Source organism: Cheilinus undulatus, linkage group 10, assembly GCF_018320785.1.
Source record: "Cheilinus undulatus linkage group 10, ASM1832078v1, whole genome shotgun sequence".
In the NCBI taxonomy this organism is placed as follows: Eukaryota; Metazoa; Chordata; class Actinopteri; order Labriformes; family Labridae; genus Cheilinus; species Cheilinus undulatus.
The window spans coordinates 11,271,144-11,288,881 of record NC_054874.1 but is presented as its reverse complement, the minus strand read 5'-3'; the positions used below and the strand labels follow the sequence as shown (position 1 = coordinate 11,288,881).

The window sequence follows — 17,738 nt, the reverse complement described above, 5'->3', positions numbered from 1 at the left end:
GTTAGGACTCGGGCTTGCATACATAACACACTCAGCACAATGAATGTTCCAATACGATAGAGAGGCATCAGTCCAGAGATCAGCCTTGAACTGATTACTCATTTATTAGAAAGGCAAGGTAATTGGTTAATCATGTTCCCTCTTAGCCAGTCCGTGACTGGAATAGCCTTCTCCCACTCTGTCGTCTCTCAACTAGCCAGAGGAATTACTAACACCAATTTAACCCCGTGACACGGGACATTAATTGTGAGTGTTCCAGGTCATGAAGTCAGGCAGGACACAGCAACCTTCACGCTTAGTCTCCCTCTGATGGATATTACATTGGATGCTGTTAGAGCCCATGTTCAGCACTTATACAGAGAATGTGCGAGCCAAACTGCAGCTCGCTGCAATTTAGGCAACCTGGGACGTCCCTAAAGCAACTATTCCTGATGAATCCTCACATTCAGAGGATTAAGGCTCTCATCAGTAGTTAAATCCTCCGATAGAGCGCAAAGGGGTCATGGAATTCGCTTCTGAGCATTGCGTCACAACAATCTATTGTTTCAGCTCCTATTGCTTTTTTATGCTTGATGAAAGCTGGGAAATCAAAATGGGCAAAGCTAAGCCGTTGATGCAGGGGGCTCAGATTAATAAAATTGGCACGGTGGAGGTGGTCCCCAGGCAGAGGAGGGCCAGAGAGATTAGAGATTAGACTGTAATCCAGTGTGGCAGATTATCACGCTCATCCTGCTGTACCCATCACCTCTCACACCAAGAGACCACACAATCCCCGAGATTACACAGCGAATGATGGTGAAGGGAGGCTGCAGGGAATGGGAACGATAAAAACATCAGACGGGGGGTGAGAGTGATGGGAGGAGAGACGGGTGATTGATGGAGAATGGTCTACCTGGAGCATGTTCCAGATATCTGCCATTAAAGTGGCAAAAGCTAAATGATTGCCGGCATTAAAATGCAATTTTCATGGAGCAACTTATTAGCCATTTTCATGTCTTTTGTCTGCAAAACAAATAAAGCAAGCAGCAAAATGCTCTTTTATATTTTGGGTAATTGATTTTATTCCTGATGCACCGCCGTAAACACAAATACCAACATATTGAGGAGCAATAGGAGGCTGATTGGAGGATACTTATCATTTTTTTCATGTGTTGATATGACACAGTTGGGAGATGAAACGAGCGTGGGAAATGATTGGAAGGTAGTAATCCTCTTGTATTCTCGTTCATGTATTTTTAGTGTCAGCTTCAGTGCCATAGAGATAGGCTCTCTGTTTGATTTGTTGCCTCTTCCCTAAAGTCAGGATTCTAATCTACCTCAGGAAGCAGCCCGCAGCTCAGTGAAAGATACTAATTGACACGTTGTGTCATCTTCGTATGGCTGGTGGCTGGTGTCTTGTGCAGCGTTTTATGTTCTTTGCGCTATCTCTCCAGGAGTTTCCAGAGATCACCAGGAGCCTTTCTTAGTCCTCCACACATAAAAGCCTCTCTAATTAGTGCTACATTAATTGCCACTCACCCCATGATAATCAACCCCAGGCTTGTGTGCATGTGCATGCAATAGCTCCCCGGATTTCCCCTCTTTTCTTCCTCTGCATCTGACAGGCATGAATACGAGCATGCCCACACACACCTAGCACACACACATAGAGATGCCTCTGGTGCAGATGAAAGCAGTAGTGCCCAGAGAAGAAATTTTCTGTCAGTGGATTCCCTGCCTTAATGAAGTACATTAAAGTTGGTGGATAATATTTCACTCACTGTGGAATGGCAGTGTATTAATGATATGAAATGATACAAACTGACATACAGTAGAGCTGCATAATGCCTCATTATAATGCAAAGATGATGAAATGTAGAGCTTGTGAAATGCCATCTGAGCCTATGAGATGATTGTATAAACCCGTGTATGAAAGCGGAGTTAGTGCTGAATTGTTTTCACTCGATCTGACGGTGTGGTTGGAAATGGTGTGTGGATGGATGGAATGTGACACAGACAGAGAGGAGGGCTCTTAAAGAGCACATCAATATTCCAGACTGCGTGCAGAGAGAGTTGAGGGAGTGAGGCTGAGCAGTGTGTATGTGTGAAGAGGAGTAAGGAAAGCGTGCGCACAGCGGATGCATGTCTGCGGGGGGAAAAGGGAGATGTGTCTGTAGGAGGGATGAGTGTGTGCATGTGTGCAAATGCTGATGGACTGGTCCCTGTTACATTGGTCTCATTGATTTTCTCACGCTGGGATACAGTCTGGGGATGTAACACATGCTCTCACACACACACACACATGTAGAGAGGGTATAGATCATTTAGTGAACCCCCTGCTTGAGTACCTCAAGTTGAGAGCAAAACTTGTGTCTGTTACTCAGCTTGCATTCAAAACATCTCAGCCAAATATAAAGTCAGAAAATATTCAAAATGATTTCAGGCTGCAGTCAATATTTACAGTGGAGATGACAGATTTTATGATGCGCAGGGGGCTTTGTAGTACCCACTCTTGACATTTGAGTACTAGATTGATGTGTTTCGTTTTGGCATCAAACGCAATAAATAAAGAAATAAATCAAAGTCAATTTAGATCTACTTGGTAAACAGACTACAACTTTGCAAGAAATACCACTTTTGCCACAGCATGGCCTGACGCAGAAAATATGAGTTTAGATGAAAGTGCATTTAAGTACAGTCACGTCCATAGGCATAGTCAAAAAAACTCAGAAATGCAGATTCAACACTTGGAATTATCTCCAGACCGTCTGTCTGCTTCATCTGTCTTTGAGTAACAAGGGAACAGGTCCACACAAAGCCTAAACTGCTTGTCAGTTTATTGTCTGAGTATTTTGGTGCTCCTAGCAGAAGTGCTCTAAATAAACTCCTATAATTACTAAATGTCTGGTAAAAGTCATATTTCTGTGACACCCCTTAAACTACTTACATCAGTCTACACTCCAGTTGATAGTCTTATTTCAATCTGATCATGTTGGTGATGAATTTTTGTCACTGTTCAAATGCTTACACTGTAAAACCCAATTAGTAAACCTGCTTAAAAAAAAAAACATGCAAATGGCCTTAAAAAACAAAGTAAAACACTGAATTTAACATACTTAACCCTCGGATCCTACTATGTCCGTTTTGAGGACATTCATCATTTTTAGCATCATTTTTTCGAGTTGATAGTCACATTTTTATAGATTGAGGCATCAAATTTGGCCAAAGTTATTATTTTTCTTCATATCAAAAAAAAAAAATAAAAAAAAAACGTGTTGCCCATAGAACTTGATTGATGCAAAATAGCTCCATCCATCCTTGTTTGTCCGAAATCGGACACAGACTTCCATTAAAAACACGTGTTTTGACTGTGTGTCTATGGCACCAAAACAACTTATACACCTGTTTCTTTGCAGTCACTCGATCACCAGGGATCTAAATTTCACCATTCCACAGTGATCCAGCAGAACGTGCCAGCGCACCAATTTAACCCCTTCACCAACGCACACATGGTTTACCTTCCATGGACTCAGCCTGTTTGGAGCGCTTTTTCACCCTCTAAACAACATCAGAATTAAATGAACCGATTCATGCTACTAGATATGGATGTCTGAGAGTGAGCTAGACGTGTAAGGAAAAGTTTGTGTGCTCCTACGTGTGTGCTCGAGTGTGAATCTGTGTCTATGTTTACAACTGGACATGGTGTAGTGTTTACTGTCAGAAATGTTACCTCTGAGTTCTGCAGTCTGGGACCAAGAAAGGGGGACATTTGGACAATTTCAACTTTGCCCTCACTTCGTAGCAAGTGGGTGGACATGCATGAGGATGCACGGGTCCTTTCGATCAATAGGTAAGAGTATATCATGTCTCAAATATACAGTAAATATATATATGCGCTTAATTGGCATATTTGTGGTCACATTTTGGTTAGAGGTGGAAATGTGCGTTTTCATGATTCATATCCTACATATATCCTCTGATTTTTTATGCCTGTACATAAAATAAACCTAACATGAACAAAAGCATTCGCTCACATATGATTTGGTAGAGGACAAGGCTCGAGAAAAGGAGAGTAAAACTGGTGTGTTTTTACGCTCCGATAGACTCATCTGTTTAGCATGGATGCTATCTCACTGAATCCAAGTTATAGGCATAGTGTACAATATCTGGCATGAAAAGGGTGTAACATTGATTTTTTTTTTTTTTAGTAGTCAGGGTTGAAGTTGTTGAAGAGATCTGAAGCAGTGAAAGTTTAAAAAAAAAATTTAAAACGGAGTATTTTTTGAACACCTTTCTGCATGTCCGTTTTCTGGACAAACAAGGACAATTGGAGCTAAAATATGAAATTTGGCACTACAAAAAAAATTCAATGCATCAAAATCAGTTTTACTACTCATCATTGGCATGGACCAGACTGTATTGATTGAAAAAAAGTTTTTTTTCTAGATCATTTCATAAGGGAATTATGGTGTTTTTGTGTTTTTTACCATAAAAAAATACCTGTGACATAGTGTACAATAACTGGCATAAAAAGGGTGTAACATTGATTTTTTTTTTTTTTTTTTTAAGTGGTCAGGGTTGAAGTTGTTGAAGAGATTTGAAGCAGTGAAATTAAAAAAAAAGTTGAAAAATGATTATTTTATTAACACCTTTCTGCACGTCCTTTTTCTGGACAAACAAGGACAGATGGAGATAAAAATTACAAGGGAGCGAGGGTTAAGATGCATAAGTAATACTCTATGAAAAACAACACTTATTAAGTAGCAAGTTCTTACCTATTTCAAGTTATAGCAACTCATTTTACATGTATATTTATGCTATTTTCATTTCAATCTTTTTAATGTTCTAATTTCATAAATTCATGTCACTCAGAGTAGTCTAACTTTTGTGACTTCAAGTGTCAGTGAATGAATGAAGTGCTTTTCCATCATCTTCAGTGCACCAGCCCTGCCATATTAATGTTCTTCCACACAGGCATGACTTCTCTAACATAGTGGGTAGATAATAATGTTGCAAAACTATTTGCAAATGTGTACAAAGATCTGTACATAAATCTGCAAATGCATAGACAGATTAGCAAATCCGTGAATAAATCCACAAATATGTATGCAGATCTGCAAATGTGTACAGAGATTTGCAAATCTGTTAAAAGATTTACAAATTTGTACAAAGATCCACAAATGTGTGTACAATTCTGCAAATGTACTGAATCATAATTGTGGATTTAGTTTATTTTGGTTCAGAAATCTCACTTTTTTATGCTTTCAGTTGTCAAAATACTCAGAAGCCATGAATACCAACTGAAATCTGCCTCTCAATTGGCTGTCATACACACGAGAATTTACAACACGCCATGCATGATCAGCAAATATGTACTCAGATCTGTAAGCGTAAGCAGTGGGTTTGTTGCTCTCAGCATATACTCACAGGATAGGCTGTCTTCTTCATGGCATAGGCATCACACGGAAGGCAGCAGTTTAGACCTAATAAAAGCTCTAGAATTTTAACATGAAAAGAGTAAGATTATCATATTATAATGTTTTTGTTTATATTTATACTGAAAAAGTGGAGAGACTAATTGCTACTTTTCTCCGAAATCGTATGCAGCCAATGCATGAGGCAATGTTCAGACTGTTGAATTTATTCTTCTTTCAAAATAAAATCTGATTAAGCTTCCATTTAGGGTTAGGGTTAGGGTAAGGGTTAAGTTAAGGGTTTTGATACCAAAAGTATGAAATCAAAACCTGACATGATAAACCTGATAACAGAACGTTTGATAAAGCTGAGTAAACAGTCTGCTCACAGGAAAAAAGCTCGTCCTCTATGAAAACATTCTAACGCAGCCAGCATAGAACACATAGCTACATAAGCTGCTTGAAAAATGTAGCTAACGGAGCTAATGCTAAGCTCACAAAGCATCTACACTAGCTGGGTATCTACATTATCGGCTTAGCAGAGTTAGCTTTAGAAACATTAGCTTAAGCTACATTTACTAAAGCACATGTTGCTAAAGCTGACAGATAACATAGCTACGTAGCTGATGGAGCTATGTAAGCTATACCAGTACATTGTCACCGTTGTTACATTAGCTTTAGCAACAGTTGCTAAAGCTCCTGTTGCTAAAGCTAACAGATGACATAGCTATGAGCTAATGGAGATGTGTAAGCTATGTCAGTACATTATCAGCATAGCTACATTAGCTTTAGCTAGGTTTGCTAAAGCTCATGTTGCTAAGGCTGACAGATAATGTAGCTTTGTCTCTAACGGAGGTAAGCTATGCCAGTACATTATCTGCAAAGCTATGTTAGCTTTAGCTACTTTTGCTAAAGCTCACATTGCTAAAGCTGACTTAGCTACACTGGCTTTATGTAGTAATGTTAATTATAAATAAATGTTTTGTCTGTATTAATGCATTGTCATATCCTTTTTGTATTTTAAATCTTAAACCGCTTTTGCAAATGTTCCCAAACATTTTTTCCTCTGAGACCCCCCGTACTTCTATCGAAGGGAAGCCAATCCCCCAAAAACCCACATGAAAAAAACATCCATTAAATTGTTTCACTAATTCCCAAAACCCAAAGAAAATGACTCTACATGTTTCTTGACCAAGAGATCACTGTACAAACTGTTTATGTTGTTTTATTACAATTTTACGTAATATGTGCAAATCTAATTTTGACAACCTCAGAGCAGACCAAGCTCTGAGCCCCCACTGAGATGTTTGGTGCACCCCTAGGGGGTGCCGGACCCCAGGTTGGGAACCACTGCTGTATTGTATGGTGTCACATATGACAACAATTAATTTATTTGAATTTTGCTGAGAGACAGTTTTATAAAATACACGTTTTCTTTCACCCTTTATTTAAGTGTGCTTGAATTTTTTCTTAGTGAAGAGCAAATTACAGATCAGAAATCAGGTGAATCTCAGAATCTTTTTTAAAACTGTGTAAGAGGGTTTGAAGAATGGTTGGTGAATGATTGTGTTGCAACTTGGAATTCAGCAGATTGGTCAGTTTTTTGACTTGTTCCTTTGAGTTCAAACTAACCTATGAAGAAAAAATGAACATCATTAATAACTCATGAGTCATGATGATTCAAGCACCATTAATAAATGCATGTAGTCATGCATGAGATAATATTAATACATGTGCATTATTAATATTTCATCAGGAATTCATGCAATAATTCATTATTTTTCATGCCTGAATTCATGCATGAATTTAGGATCATTCACGGATCATCTGCAGACCCCTAACTAAAGAGTTACCATCATCTTAAGCAAACAGACTTTTTCTGTTGCTCCCAATCTTTGGGTGTAGATCCCAAATATTTGCATAAGCTGCAAGCTTTTCTTTTTGGGGTTACATTGGAACAATACATTTTACGCAATCACATTAGTCAAAATACACAGACATTAGATGTTACACTGCATTTCACAAACACTACACAACCTACACATTTAAATCTTACAGGCAGAATTTTCTGGATACATCAAGAATTATAGTGAATATTTACATTGGGCTCTAACTGAGATACAGTGGGTGTAAGGTAGTAGAGTGATAGTGGGGAATGACATTTGAAACCCAGGCTGCCTGTCTCAAGGACAACAGCCTCTTTACATGGAGTCCACAGACCGAACCACCAGACTGCTGATGCCTCGTTAATATCTCTTTCTAGACCTTTAAATGCTGCAAAACTGCAAGTTTTATAACAAAGTTCCAACATAATTATGCTTTTGTACTTTTACACTAGCAAACACACAAGGGTTTTCCATTTATACATGAACATTATTACACAATCAGACATATACGCACTGCACTTTTTCACCTTGCTGGCTTTGATAGCCACATTGTCTCCCACCCCCACCGCCTCTCCAGTGCAGGATCAAGGTTGTGTTATAGATCGCAGACAAGACATAATAGGAGCTTAAACACTCTGCTTTGAATTGGTAGAATTTAAGTGTCATCTGTTTTGTTGAATACTGTTCCTGAAATGTGATGTTTTCAAGCATTATACTGATTCTTCAAGGGGTCACAAGCTGAAATGATTAAAGTCACTGCTCAATGAAACTCTCTCCATTTATCCATCCATTATCAATAGCGTTGATCCTATTCTGGGTTGAAAGGAAGCCAATCCTGGCTACTATTGGGCTACAGGCGGCATACACTCTGGACCAGCCAGTCAATTGCAGGACTGACATGAAGAGACAAACTATACACGCCCGCATTCACTGCTACAGACAATTTAGAGTTACCAATTAACCTAACAAGCATGTCTTTGTTCTGTGAGAGGAAGCCGAAAGACCCTCAGGGAGCCGGACGTGCACATGGAGAACATGCAAACCCTGCATCCCTGTGCAGCCCATGAAATTATACATTTATAGAAAACATCAATAAATTAATCCAGAGAAGAGAAGCTATTATCAATTAAGAAATCAGTTAAAAGAATGTTCTTGGTTTGGGTTCTGCACATGAACACTGCCTGCAAAAAGTTTTCACCCCCTATTCTTTTATTGATTTTATAAATCAATAATGGATGATATAATTTGGCTTTTTTGACAAAAAAAATGAAAATACAAAAAAAACCTCTTTAATGTCAAAATAGATTTCTACAAAGTAATGTCAATTAAACAAAAATATGTACAGTAAAATAAGTGACTGCATAAATATTCTACCCCTTTAAAGTGACTGGTCCAGCCAATTGGTGCTAGTAGTCTCACAATTAGTGAAACTGGGATCACCTGAGGGCAATGATTGTGTGTCAAGGGATTGAAACATAAAGACACCTATGTCTGGAAGGTCCAGTCACACGTTCATCAGTATTCCTGGCTACCATTACACCATGGAGACAAAAGAACACTCCAAGCAACTCAGAGAAAACATCATTTAAAGTATAAGTGAGGGGATGGTTACAACAAAAATTCCAGGGCCCTGAACATCCTCTGAAGTTCAGTTAAATCCATCATCTTGGAATTAAAAGGATAAGACTAAATCTGCCTAGGTTGTGCCGTCTTTTTCAGCGACTGTGCAAGAAGGAGACTAGTGAGAGAGGCCACCAAGACACCTATGACTACTCTGAAGGAGTTAGAAGCTTCAGCAGCTGAGATGGGAGAGACTCTGCATACAACAACTGTTGCCCGGGTTCTTCCCAGTCAGAGCTTTATGGGAGACTGGGAAAGAGACTCCATGGTCAAGTGGACCATGAAGTTCTTTGGTCCGATGAAACCAAAATTGTGCTTTTTGGCCGTCAGACAAGATGCTATATTTAGTGGGCACCAAACACAGCATCCCCACCGGGAATCACAGTGATGGCAACATCATGCTGTGGGGATGCTTCTCAGCAGCAGGCCATCGAAGGCTTTTAAAGGTAGAGGGGAAAATAAATTCAAGAGAACTATGGCTTAGGTGATAATTTATCTTCCAGCAAAACAATGGCCCAAAGCATACAGCCAAAGCTACACAGAAATGGTTTAAAGACAACAAGTCAAATCCCAGACCTCAATCCAATAGAGACTTTGTGGCTGGACTAGAAAGAGGCTTTTATGTCCAGTCCCTGTGCAACCTGACAGAGCTTGAGCAGTTTTGCAAAGAAGAAAGGAGTAAAACTGCAGTGTCTGTGCAATCCTAATTGAGACCTATCCACACAGACTCAGTGCTGATTGCAGCCAAAGGTGCATCTAGTAAATACTGAAGGGGGAGAATATTTATACAGTCACCTTTTAATTTTACATACTTTTATTTAATTGGCATTACTTTGTAGATATATTTCTGTTTTGTTTTTAGGCACTGTAAGAATGAATAAGGAGTAAAAAAGGAGTAGAAAATAATTTTGTTACTCATAAATTGTTGGAATGTGGGAGGAAGTATTCACTTGTAATGTAACTCACTGTATAAAGCTGATCAGATAGACATTTTTAGAACTCTCATGTAGAGAGGGTTAAAGGGATCCTTTTTTCAGTTATGAAAAAAGATTTGAAGGATTTAGGTTCTGATTAAGATGAGGGGAAAAATATCTAGTGAGAGCTGGTTTTTCCTTTTCCAGGCCTTTTCCTTCTCTAGATTTCTGCAAGTTTAGAAGAGAGCAATAGAAGAAGAAAAAACACTAGTGTGTTCTTCATGTGTCAGTTGATACAACATATTACACTGATAACAATGTAAGTGCTCTCAGGTTAAGATAGAGTGAGTGAGTTTGTGAACAGGCAGGCTTGTCTGTCACAGACGTAGCCCGAGGCCTGATGGTAGAAGGTGAGAACGGCAGAGTAATGGAAGGCCCTAAGGCCAGGAGCATTATCTTCTCCTGACTCTGACTGACACTCATTAGGCTGCACAGTGGAGAGAGGAGGCTGAAAGCTTATTAAGCCAACTGCTCAAAAGGCCCTTAATTGAATCCAAGTAATTATAGAGACCTTGCCCATTGTGATATTTTTATTCATCCTGCGGCAAACTCAATCTCTCTCGCATTTGGAACACTATTAATGTTGTCTGCACCAAATGTGTGTGAGATCCACACACAGGCATATACACCTTAATATCGACTAACTCTCACACACATACACTCCCACGGTTCCAGTCCCTGCAGACAAGTCCTGTCACTACCCTGACTGCACTTTTACTCTGTTCTCTGCTTCATTAGAATCTGAGGCATAATAACATTAATTGCAAAGACAGTTTAGTTCCTTTGAAAATAGATTACAGGTGTAATTGTTTTACCTGAATAACCCGCAGGCAAGTGAAATTAATTAGACCTTGTGTCCCAAGTCCTAATGTAGCTCATCTCCTGCTCTGGCTACACGCTGCAGACGCACAAACGCCCTGAGACGCCGACTCACAGACGGACAAGTCAAGTGAAGAAACACTCATAAAAAGGTGGACTGGGGTGACAATTTGGCGGTCTTAGCTCATCATTAGATGTGGGTGATGTAAAAAGTTCAATCTTAAAGCATCCTGATGCAGTCACCCTGCAGTAGAGCAGCTTTATAAGGGCTAATTTAGGAGAAAGTGTACTCGGTACATGTGTTAGTGTACCACGGGTGAGCCGTGTCAGTGGGGGCATTATGCACTACCACTATAATTGGCTGAGGCTACATCATTATTAGCCTGTTTAGTTTGTTGGTTTTTAGCATCTCTGCCCACTAACCTATCATTTCCATCAAGAGCACAGTGTGCTTGATGGCGGACATGAATGAGCTCCGCCACACTTTCATCAGCCCTTTCAACAACATTTAGAAATAAAACCTTAATACTCGTTTTGCTTACAACCTGCTTTTGCTGCCAACTAATGATGAAAAGCACAAGGGGAGTCATACGATGCCATTTATTTATATTTTTATTCTAAGTTGTGTTAGCAAGTGTGAATTTCAAGCTGCTTTTGCTTATTAAAGCCACAAGATAGAAAGGTGTGAAGAAATTCTACCTCCCTTTTCACATACTGGCTTGTTTAAGCTTGTCCTCTTTCCTGCCAAGTATGAATAAACATCTTTTTTTGTTTTGAGAGATATTTTCAAAGATTGCTCAGAGGTTTTGTGATGAGATACAGGGGGGCTCGGCTGCTGGTGGAGCACGGTGATTGACAACAGTAATCTTAGCAGCTGGGGAGGCCTGGAGGAGCCCTAGTCACTGTGAGATCTCTCTGGTTTCTCAGGGACTTCCAAAATGCCTCGTCTTTTTACTGAAGCTGCAGTATTACTCTGCTGCTGAGACAGAAGAGCAAGAGATGCAAAGAGGTTTTTCTTCTTTCTTGCATCAGCAGCTGTAACTTGACACGGCCACCTCCTCTTCGGGCATGCCCTGCTCCTTTCTTCTCTCCTCCCTCCTCCAATCTAAAACTCCCCAGCCTCCCCGATATCTCACTCCCTACCGCACATCCTCACGGCTGACCTGAACGCTGCTTTCTGTCCCTATGTTACATCAGACTTGGAAAGGCGCTATACAGTAATTAGCATCAGAACGACCTGCCTGCTCATCTGCCCGCAAGCCTGCCAGTCAGCCCGCCCGCCTGCGCCTGTCTGCCTGCCACTGTTCTGCCAACTGCCATGCCCTATTCATCTGCTTTTGAATAAAAGGCTGCTTTCCTCAGGACATCCATCCCTCCTCTGGCCTTTATTTTCTTTTGGTGAGGCACAGGAGCGGGGATTAGCATTAAACAGAATAGACTGCCGAGGTAGATCCAGCAGGAATGTATGAGTGCATACCTTAGCTCCGGCTTTCATTCTGTTTAGTGCAGGGACAGTTTGTGCATCGTACAGACACCAGGCCTTTTTTCTCTTCCATTACAAACCTTTTTGAACTCTCTTTTTGTTCTCATCCTCCTCTCATGTTTCTCCCACTTTGCCTTTCGTCCTTGTCCTCTATCAAGCTCGCCTGTCACAGCTGAGTCAAGTTCAATCAATTAAGCAATTAGTCAATTTATTTTTTTCCACTCCCTTTGTCTGTGGAAGAAGAAGAAGATGAAGGAGACAGGAGATGAAAAGAAAGCCAATGCCTGGCGTTTATGAGCATGATATTTGACATTTTTGTGAGAGCAGGGCCTACAAGTCAGATTTCTAGATAAAGAAACAGGACCAGGAGAGAACAGCACTGCCAACAGCTGTGTGACGCTGGGCTTATGTTGATCATGTTGGCAGTGTGTTTCTCATATGAGAAACAAAGACGTGCTCGTTAGGTAAACTAGTGAGTCTAAATTGAACGTAGCCTGATTGTCTGTCACTTTAAGTTAGCCCTGCATTTGACTGGTGCCAAGTCTGGGGTGTACCCCGCCTCTCACTCCATAGACCAGAGCAACCCATCTGGGTACCCCAAACGATGTCAGCCCCGCCCCTTTCTGGGAGAAAACATTCCTTAAAAACGAATGGCAGCCGAAGAGCAGGTGGCCTAGTGGTTTAAAAGGGACATATTATGCAAAAATCACTTTTCAGGCTTTTCTAACACAAATATGCATCTCTGGCCTGTCCACAATCCCCTCAAGTACCAGAAAAATCCATTCCCTCTCCCCCTCTCTTTCTCCACCTTTTAGAAAATGTGTGCTGAAACAAGCTGTTCTCAGATTTGACATCTAGTGACCTCACCAGGGGCCTAAGCACCCGCCCCCAGGTTTGGTTGACCCTCCCCTAGTTGGAGGAAAGTTCCGCCCTCCTCTACTGATCATCTCAGCTGCCAGCTGAGATGCTGGATAGCTCACTGGGTTACACTGCTGACTACAGTCTGGGAGATTGATGGTTTGAATCCCAGTCTAAACTTTGGGGAATAAAAGTGTCAGTAATATCACGAGTGCTGCATCCATTTCCTAAGGGGGTTTTGGTCAGGGGCGGAGTCAGACAGCAAATTACCATTTAAAGCCACAGACACAGAAACGGCTCGTTCTGAGAGGGGTTTTTAGACATGCAAAAATTCAATACTGGAGTTTTTTTTCGGAAATAAACTTCATAGGCATGCTTTGGAGACCTCTAAGAACAATATAAACTTGCCTTTAAAGGTTAAAATATGTCTGATTTCACTTCATGTATCTAATTGAACAACAGGAGTAGCTTTACTCCTGTGTAGAGGTGTGACGGGACACTGATCACATAAGACAGGATGTCACACTATTTTCCTTTTTGAACCAAATACACAGTGGAAAATGTTTCTTTGATGCAGCTTTAAGTCAGAAATGCAAAGTATTTCAGGCCTATTCAAAAATTTTCAAACTAATCCTCTCATACTGAGGTAATGATTTTTGTATTCGTGTCACGGTTTGTGCACATAGTCACATGGCGAATACGTCTGAACTATCAAAAAAAAGAAGAAAACAAAACATGACAGTTTTTATCCGCCAATATGGGCGGCAGTTTTGTTTGCCTGCTAACCGCTATTTATCACCAGTGAAGAAGAGGAAGAAACCATCAGATCAAAACACACGAAGAAGAATAATTTGCTTCTGCTGCATGAGCAGCATGCAAGCAAGACCCGCTGGCTCCTATATCCTCTCCTCACCTTGGGGCTGTTTTTATAAACTTCTGGATGCAAAAGCAGAGCAGGTTGAGGATATTACTGTTGCTAATACATTTTAAGATGTAGATGTAGAGAACAGTGTCTATTTAAGCGCTCTGCTCAGACTCCATTGCAGTCCCATTGCAGTCCCATCCTATATTTACACGAGCTAGTCTGGAGTCTTTCACTGACAAACATGAGTCAGGATTTTGCACTAGTAACCACAGCACCAGCCTTTATACTAACAATGGTGTCTCAGCACACTTCATAAATCATTTTTATTCTTTCAAATCAGGATAGACTGTTGATGTCTGTTTTGATTTTGTGGTGCATGTGTTTTTGTTTTCCTCTTTCTTGTCTCATATTTAATAACTGCCTGAACTACCTATCTTTCATAGTTCTAAAGGAAATAACACTGGATGGGATCGAATATCAATCATTTTTCCATCTTTTTCTCATAGGAGCTTTTATTAATGTGTGTTAATGAAGCTTAGTGTAAGTTCAAACTGGAAGTCCTGCTCTGGCAATCAGCTGGTATGGGCGTCTACCCACTTAAATTCTGAGCCAGTCATCCTCCAGCTGTCATAGTCTACTCTCCTCCGCAGTCGGTAGTTTCAGTTCGACCGCTGCAACCCTCCTCCACCCCAGCCACCTCCATTACATCTCATCTGTGTCTCGGTCCAGCTCCTTTGTCCTGCACCCCTTAACCACTCCTTCCAAGTCATCTCATCAGTGTCCTTACCAATCTCAGCAGGTCACTCCTCATTTTATCCCACTCCTTCCATCACCACCACCAGTGTCTAGACTCTGTAGCGGGTATCCCATCCTTCTGTCACCTTACTCCCCCTTCAAGTTCATAAAGATGTCAGGATGAAGTCTAATCACCAAAGACATTTCATGAACTTGTTGAAATAAATCATTGTTAAAGTCGTAATAAATCTCCCTTGATCGAAATGCTATTAGCTCTACTTAACAGCCTTCACCATCAGTGTGTGAATATGGAGTGAATGGGTTTGAAGAAGGTTGACCTACTGTGTCAAAAGTGCTTTGAGTCAGATGGCTAGAGGAGCCCAAGTCCATTTATATCCTGACTTGCTAGAAACTGACCGTTCATAATCTGTTCCAAGGTGCATTTAGCATCTTTTTGAATGTCCCTGCTATCCAGTGAAGTCTCATTGAAGTCTGATCCTCTGCAGTGTCCAATTAATGAGAGATACCTGATATGGGGGCATGTCTGACTTCCATGGAGTCTGCTCTCATGTATCCTTATCGCTCCTCAGATCTCTTTTCTTGATCCTCTGTCACCCTTTCGGTTATAAGTGCTTTGGGATGATCTTTAACATAGCAGATCAGGAACTACTCCAGGTTTGACAGAGGAGTGAGGAGATGGCATTTTAGAGAACCCAGATGCAAGGACATGAAGCTTGGCGTTGGGTCATTAAGGAAGCGCTAGTCATACACCCAGCTACAATCAGCTGACAGCCAGGTAATCCCAATTATCTCCTCACAGCTCCCACAGCCAATCACAGCTCTTTTTGTCTCAACACAGTGGTGTTAACGAATGACATTCTTATCATGAATCCCTGCTTGCTGCTGGAAAACCTTAACCTCCTCCACCCCAGCTGCCTCCTTCATAGCATGAAGCTTGTTGCACCCTCATGTTTAGATTCATGCTGTTGTGGATTGATTGTTTTTGAACTAATTTTAGTGTATTCAAGATGCATTGTCATAAATGCATCATTATATTTTGCAATAAAATGGTTAAATATGTGACGAGAGTGTTCTTGGATGAATGTGGTTCATGTAGAGTCATAATTTGATTAGGAATTTTGCTGATGTCACAGATTTATGTTTCTATCAATGGATAGAATTCATTTCAATGAAAGTTATTTCACCCTATCCCAACAATTCTTTGGACATTTCACTCCAAAGGACAAATGTCAGTTTCAGTGTTACCCCCAATGAAAAGTCAGTGAGATCACCACAGTAATATGGATACATGCTCTGGGCACAGTGGCTGTCCAAAATGTCATTGCATTTGATGTAATAGTTTTTGCCACATTTATTTGGACCACATTGGTGGACCTGTCAACAGATATGTGACTGAGCAACGCACACCAACATCCATTCAGCTAAGTAGGTTAAAAAGAAAACCAATAAGAAACACGGGGCTGCACTTCTTGCCTCCCAACGCGTGTGACAGTGCGTGTGATATATGCCGGCTGGTCTGTGGGTGTGCATGGTGTCGCCATAATGGAGTGGTAAAGCTGCAGGCATTATAGATTGAGAGCGAGCATCCTCATCCATGAATCTGCCCCTAACTGTTCTTCTGCCTTTGTGGCTGTAACGATCGGCCAGCTCCCCTCTGTCACCGTATTTCCTCCATCTTAGTTTAGAAGCAGAGATATATCTCTCCATAAAGGCCGCACAAAGAGGGCTGGAGAGTCTCGCCTGCTACGCTTCACAAAAGACTCAGGCCTGGTGCTTGATAAAGGCTTATGGGGAGGAGAGGAGCTGATGGCTAGGGGACTATTGGAAAGACCTATTCTCTTCGCACACAAAACATGCTCTCACTCAAGACACTATCTTTGTGCTGTGACTCTGTTTGTGAATGCGTGCGTGCACGTGTTCGTGCTCCTGCACCCCCTTCACTCTCTCTCATCCACCTCTCTGTCTCTTTCCTTTTACACACATGTTAACACACACCCTTTCTTTCTTGTTAGAAGATGCTAATATAGCACATGACAAAGCCCCCGTAGACAGCTCACAGACAAAACACTTCCTTTCTAAAGCAGTTCATCTTTATGCAGAGCCTATCCAAAGGATTGCCAAAGCAAGGTCTCTTGAAAAGCAGGATTTTCACCTGTGCTCAGTCATTCCTGACATCTATTCAGTCTCACTTCATTAGTACAGCGGCTGATCACGCTGATGTTTGACAACATCAGGTTTGTTATTAATTGCTCCCTCTGATACTGAAAAGAGCCCCCTGTCTGCCTTAACAAATCTGCAGCCTGCGACTTAACAATATTACCTGTGTGTGGTTTTTATCTGCAGAGAAATGGGTGCGAGGCCGAGCGATCGACCGTGGTGAGGTCGACATTGGAACCCAGCAGAGTCAGGCAATCCCACCGGGACTCTTTTGGAGGTTTCATATGACTGTGCATCATCCGACCTACATCAAGTTCAACCTGTCTCTCTCGCACAATGCACTGCTGGGGGTCTACGGACGACGGAATATACCACCCACGCACACTCAGGTAAAGAAGGCTGCTGTCGTGACAAGCAGTTTGCCCATATGGGCTTTAAAACCAAAACCAAAGTCTACACCGCACCACATCCACATCAGTGCAACTTTGTCTCTGTTTGGACACACGAGGCATGCTTTTTGAGGAAGCTGACACAAAGGTGGACTCTTGGGTTTTTTCCCTCCTAATTGCACAACATCAAGGATCCCATTAGTGCTGAATAAATGCATTTGCAGCTCTCTGATTTGTTGTTCTTTTTACTTGTGAATTTCAGAGACTTCTTATTTTTATTAAGCCTGAACAATTTGGGAAAATAATCTAATTCCCCCCAATATTGCTGTTGTGATTATTTTGCATTTATTTTTTAAGTTCCTCATTTTAATTATTTCTTATCAAGCAAGCAAGAAGTCATTCTACATTAGAATGCACACAATGTTTGGCAGATTAAACTAAAGGTTCACAATTTGGAAAAGATATCTGTGATTATTCTGAGTCATTGCAAATGCAATATGAACTGTTGTATTTAAATGACGGTTTCATGTATTTTTTG

General features: G+C 41.0%; 1 protein-coding gene across 1 annotated transcript in view; it reads left to right on the top strand.

Moving 5' to 3' along the window:
- Positions 1–17,738, top strand: part of tenm1 (teneurin transmembrane protein 1) — a 351,544-nt gene that overhangs the window by 168,915 nt on the left and 164,891 nt on the right. Inside the window, exon 7 of the mRNA XM_041797861.1 lies at positions 16,998–17,200. Coding sequence (XP_041653795.1) covers positions 16,998–17,200 — 203 coding nt within the window. The remainder of the gene's footprint in view (positions 1–16,997; positions 17,201–17,738) is intronic.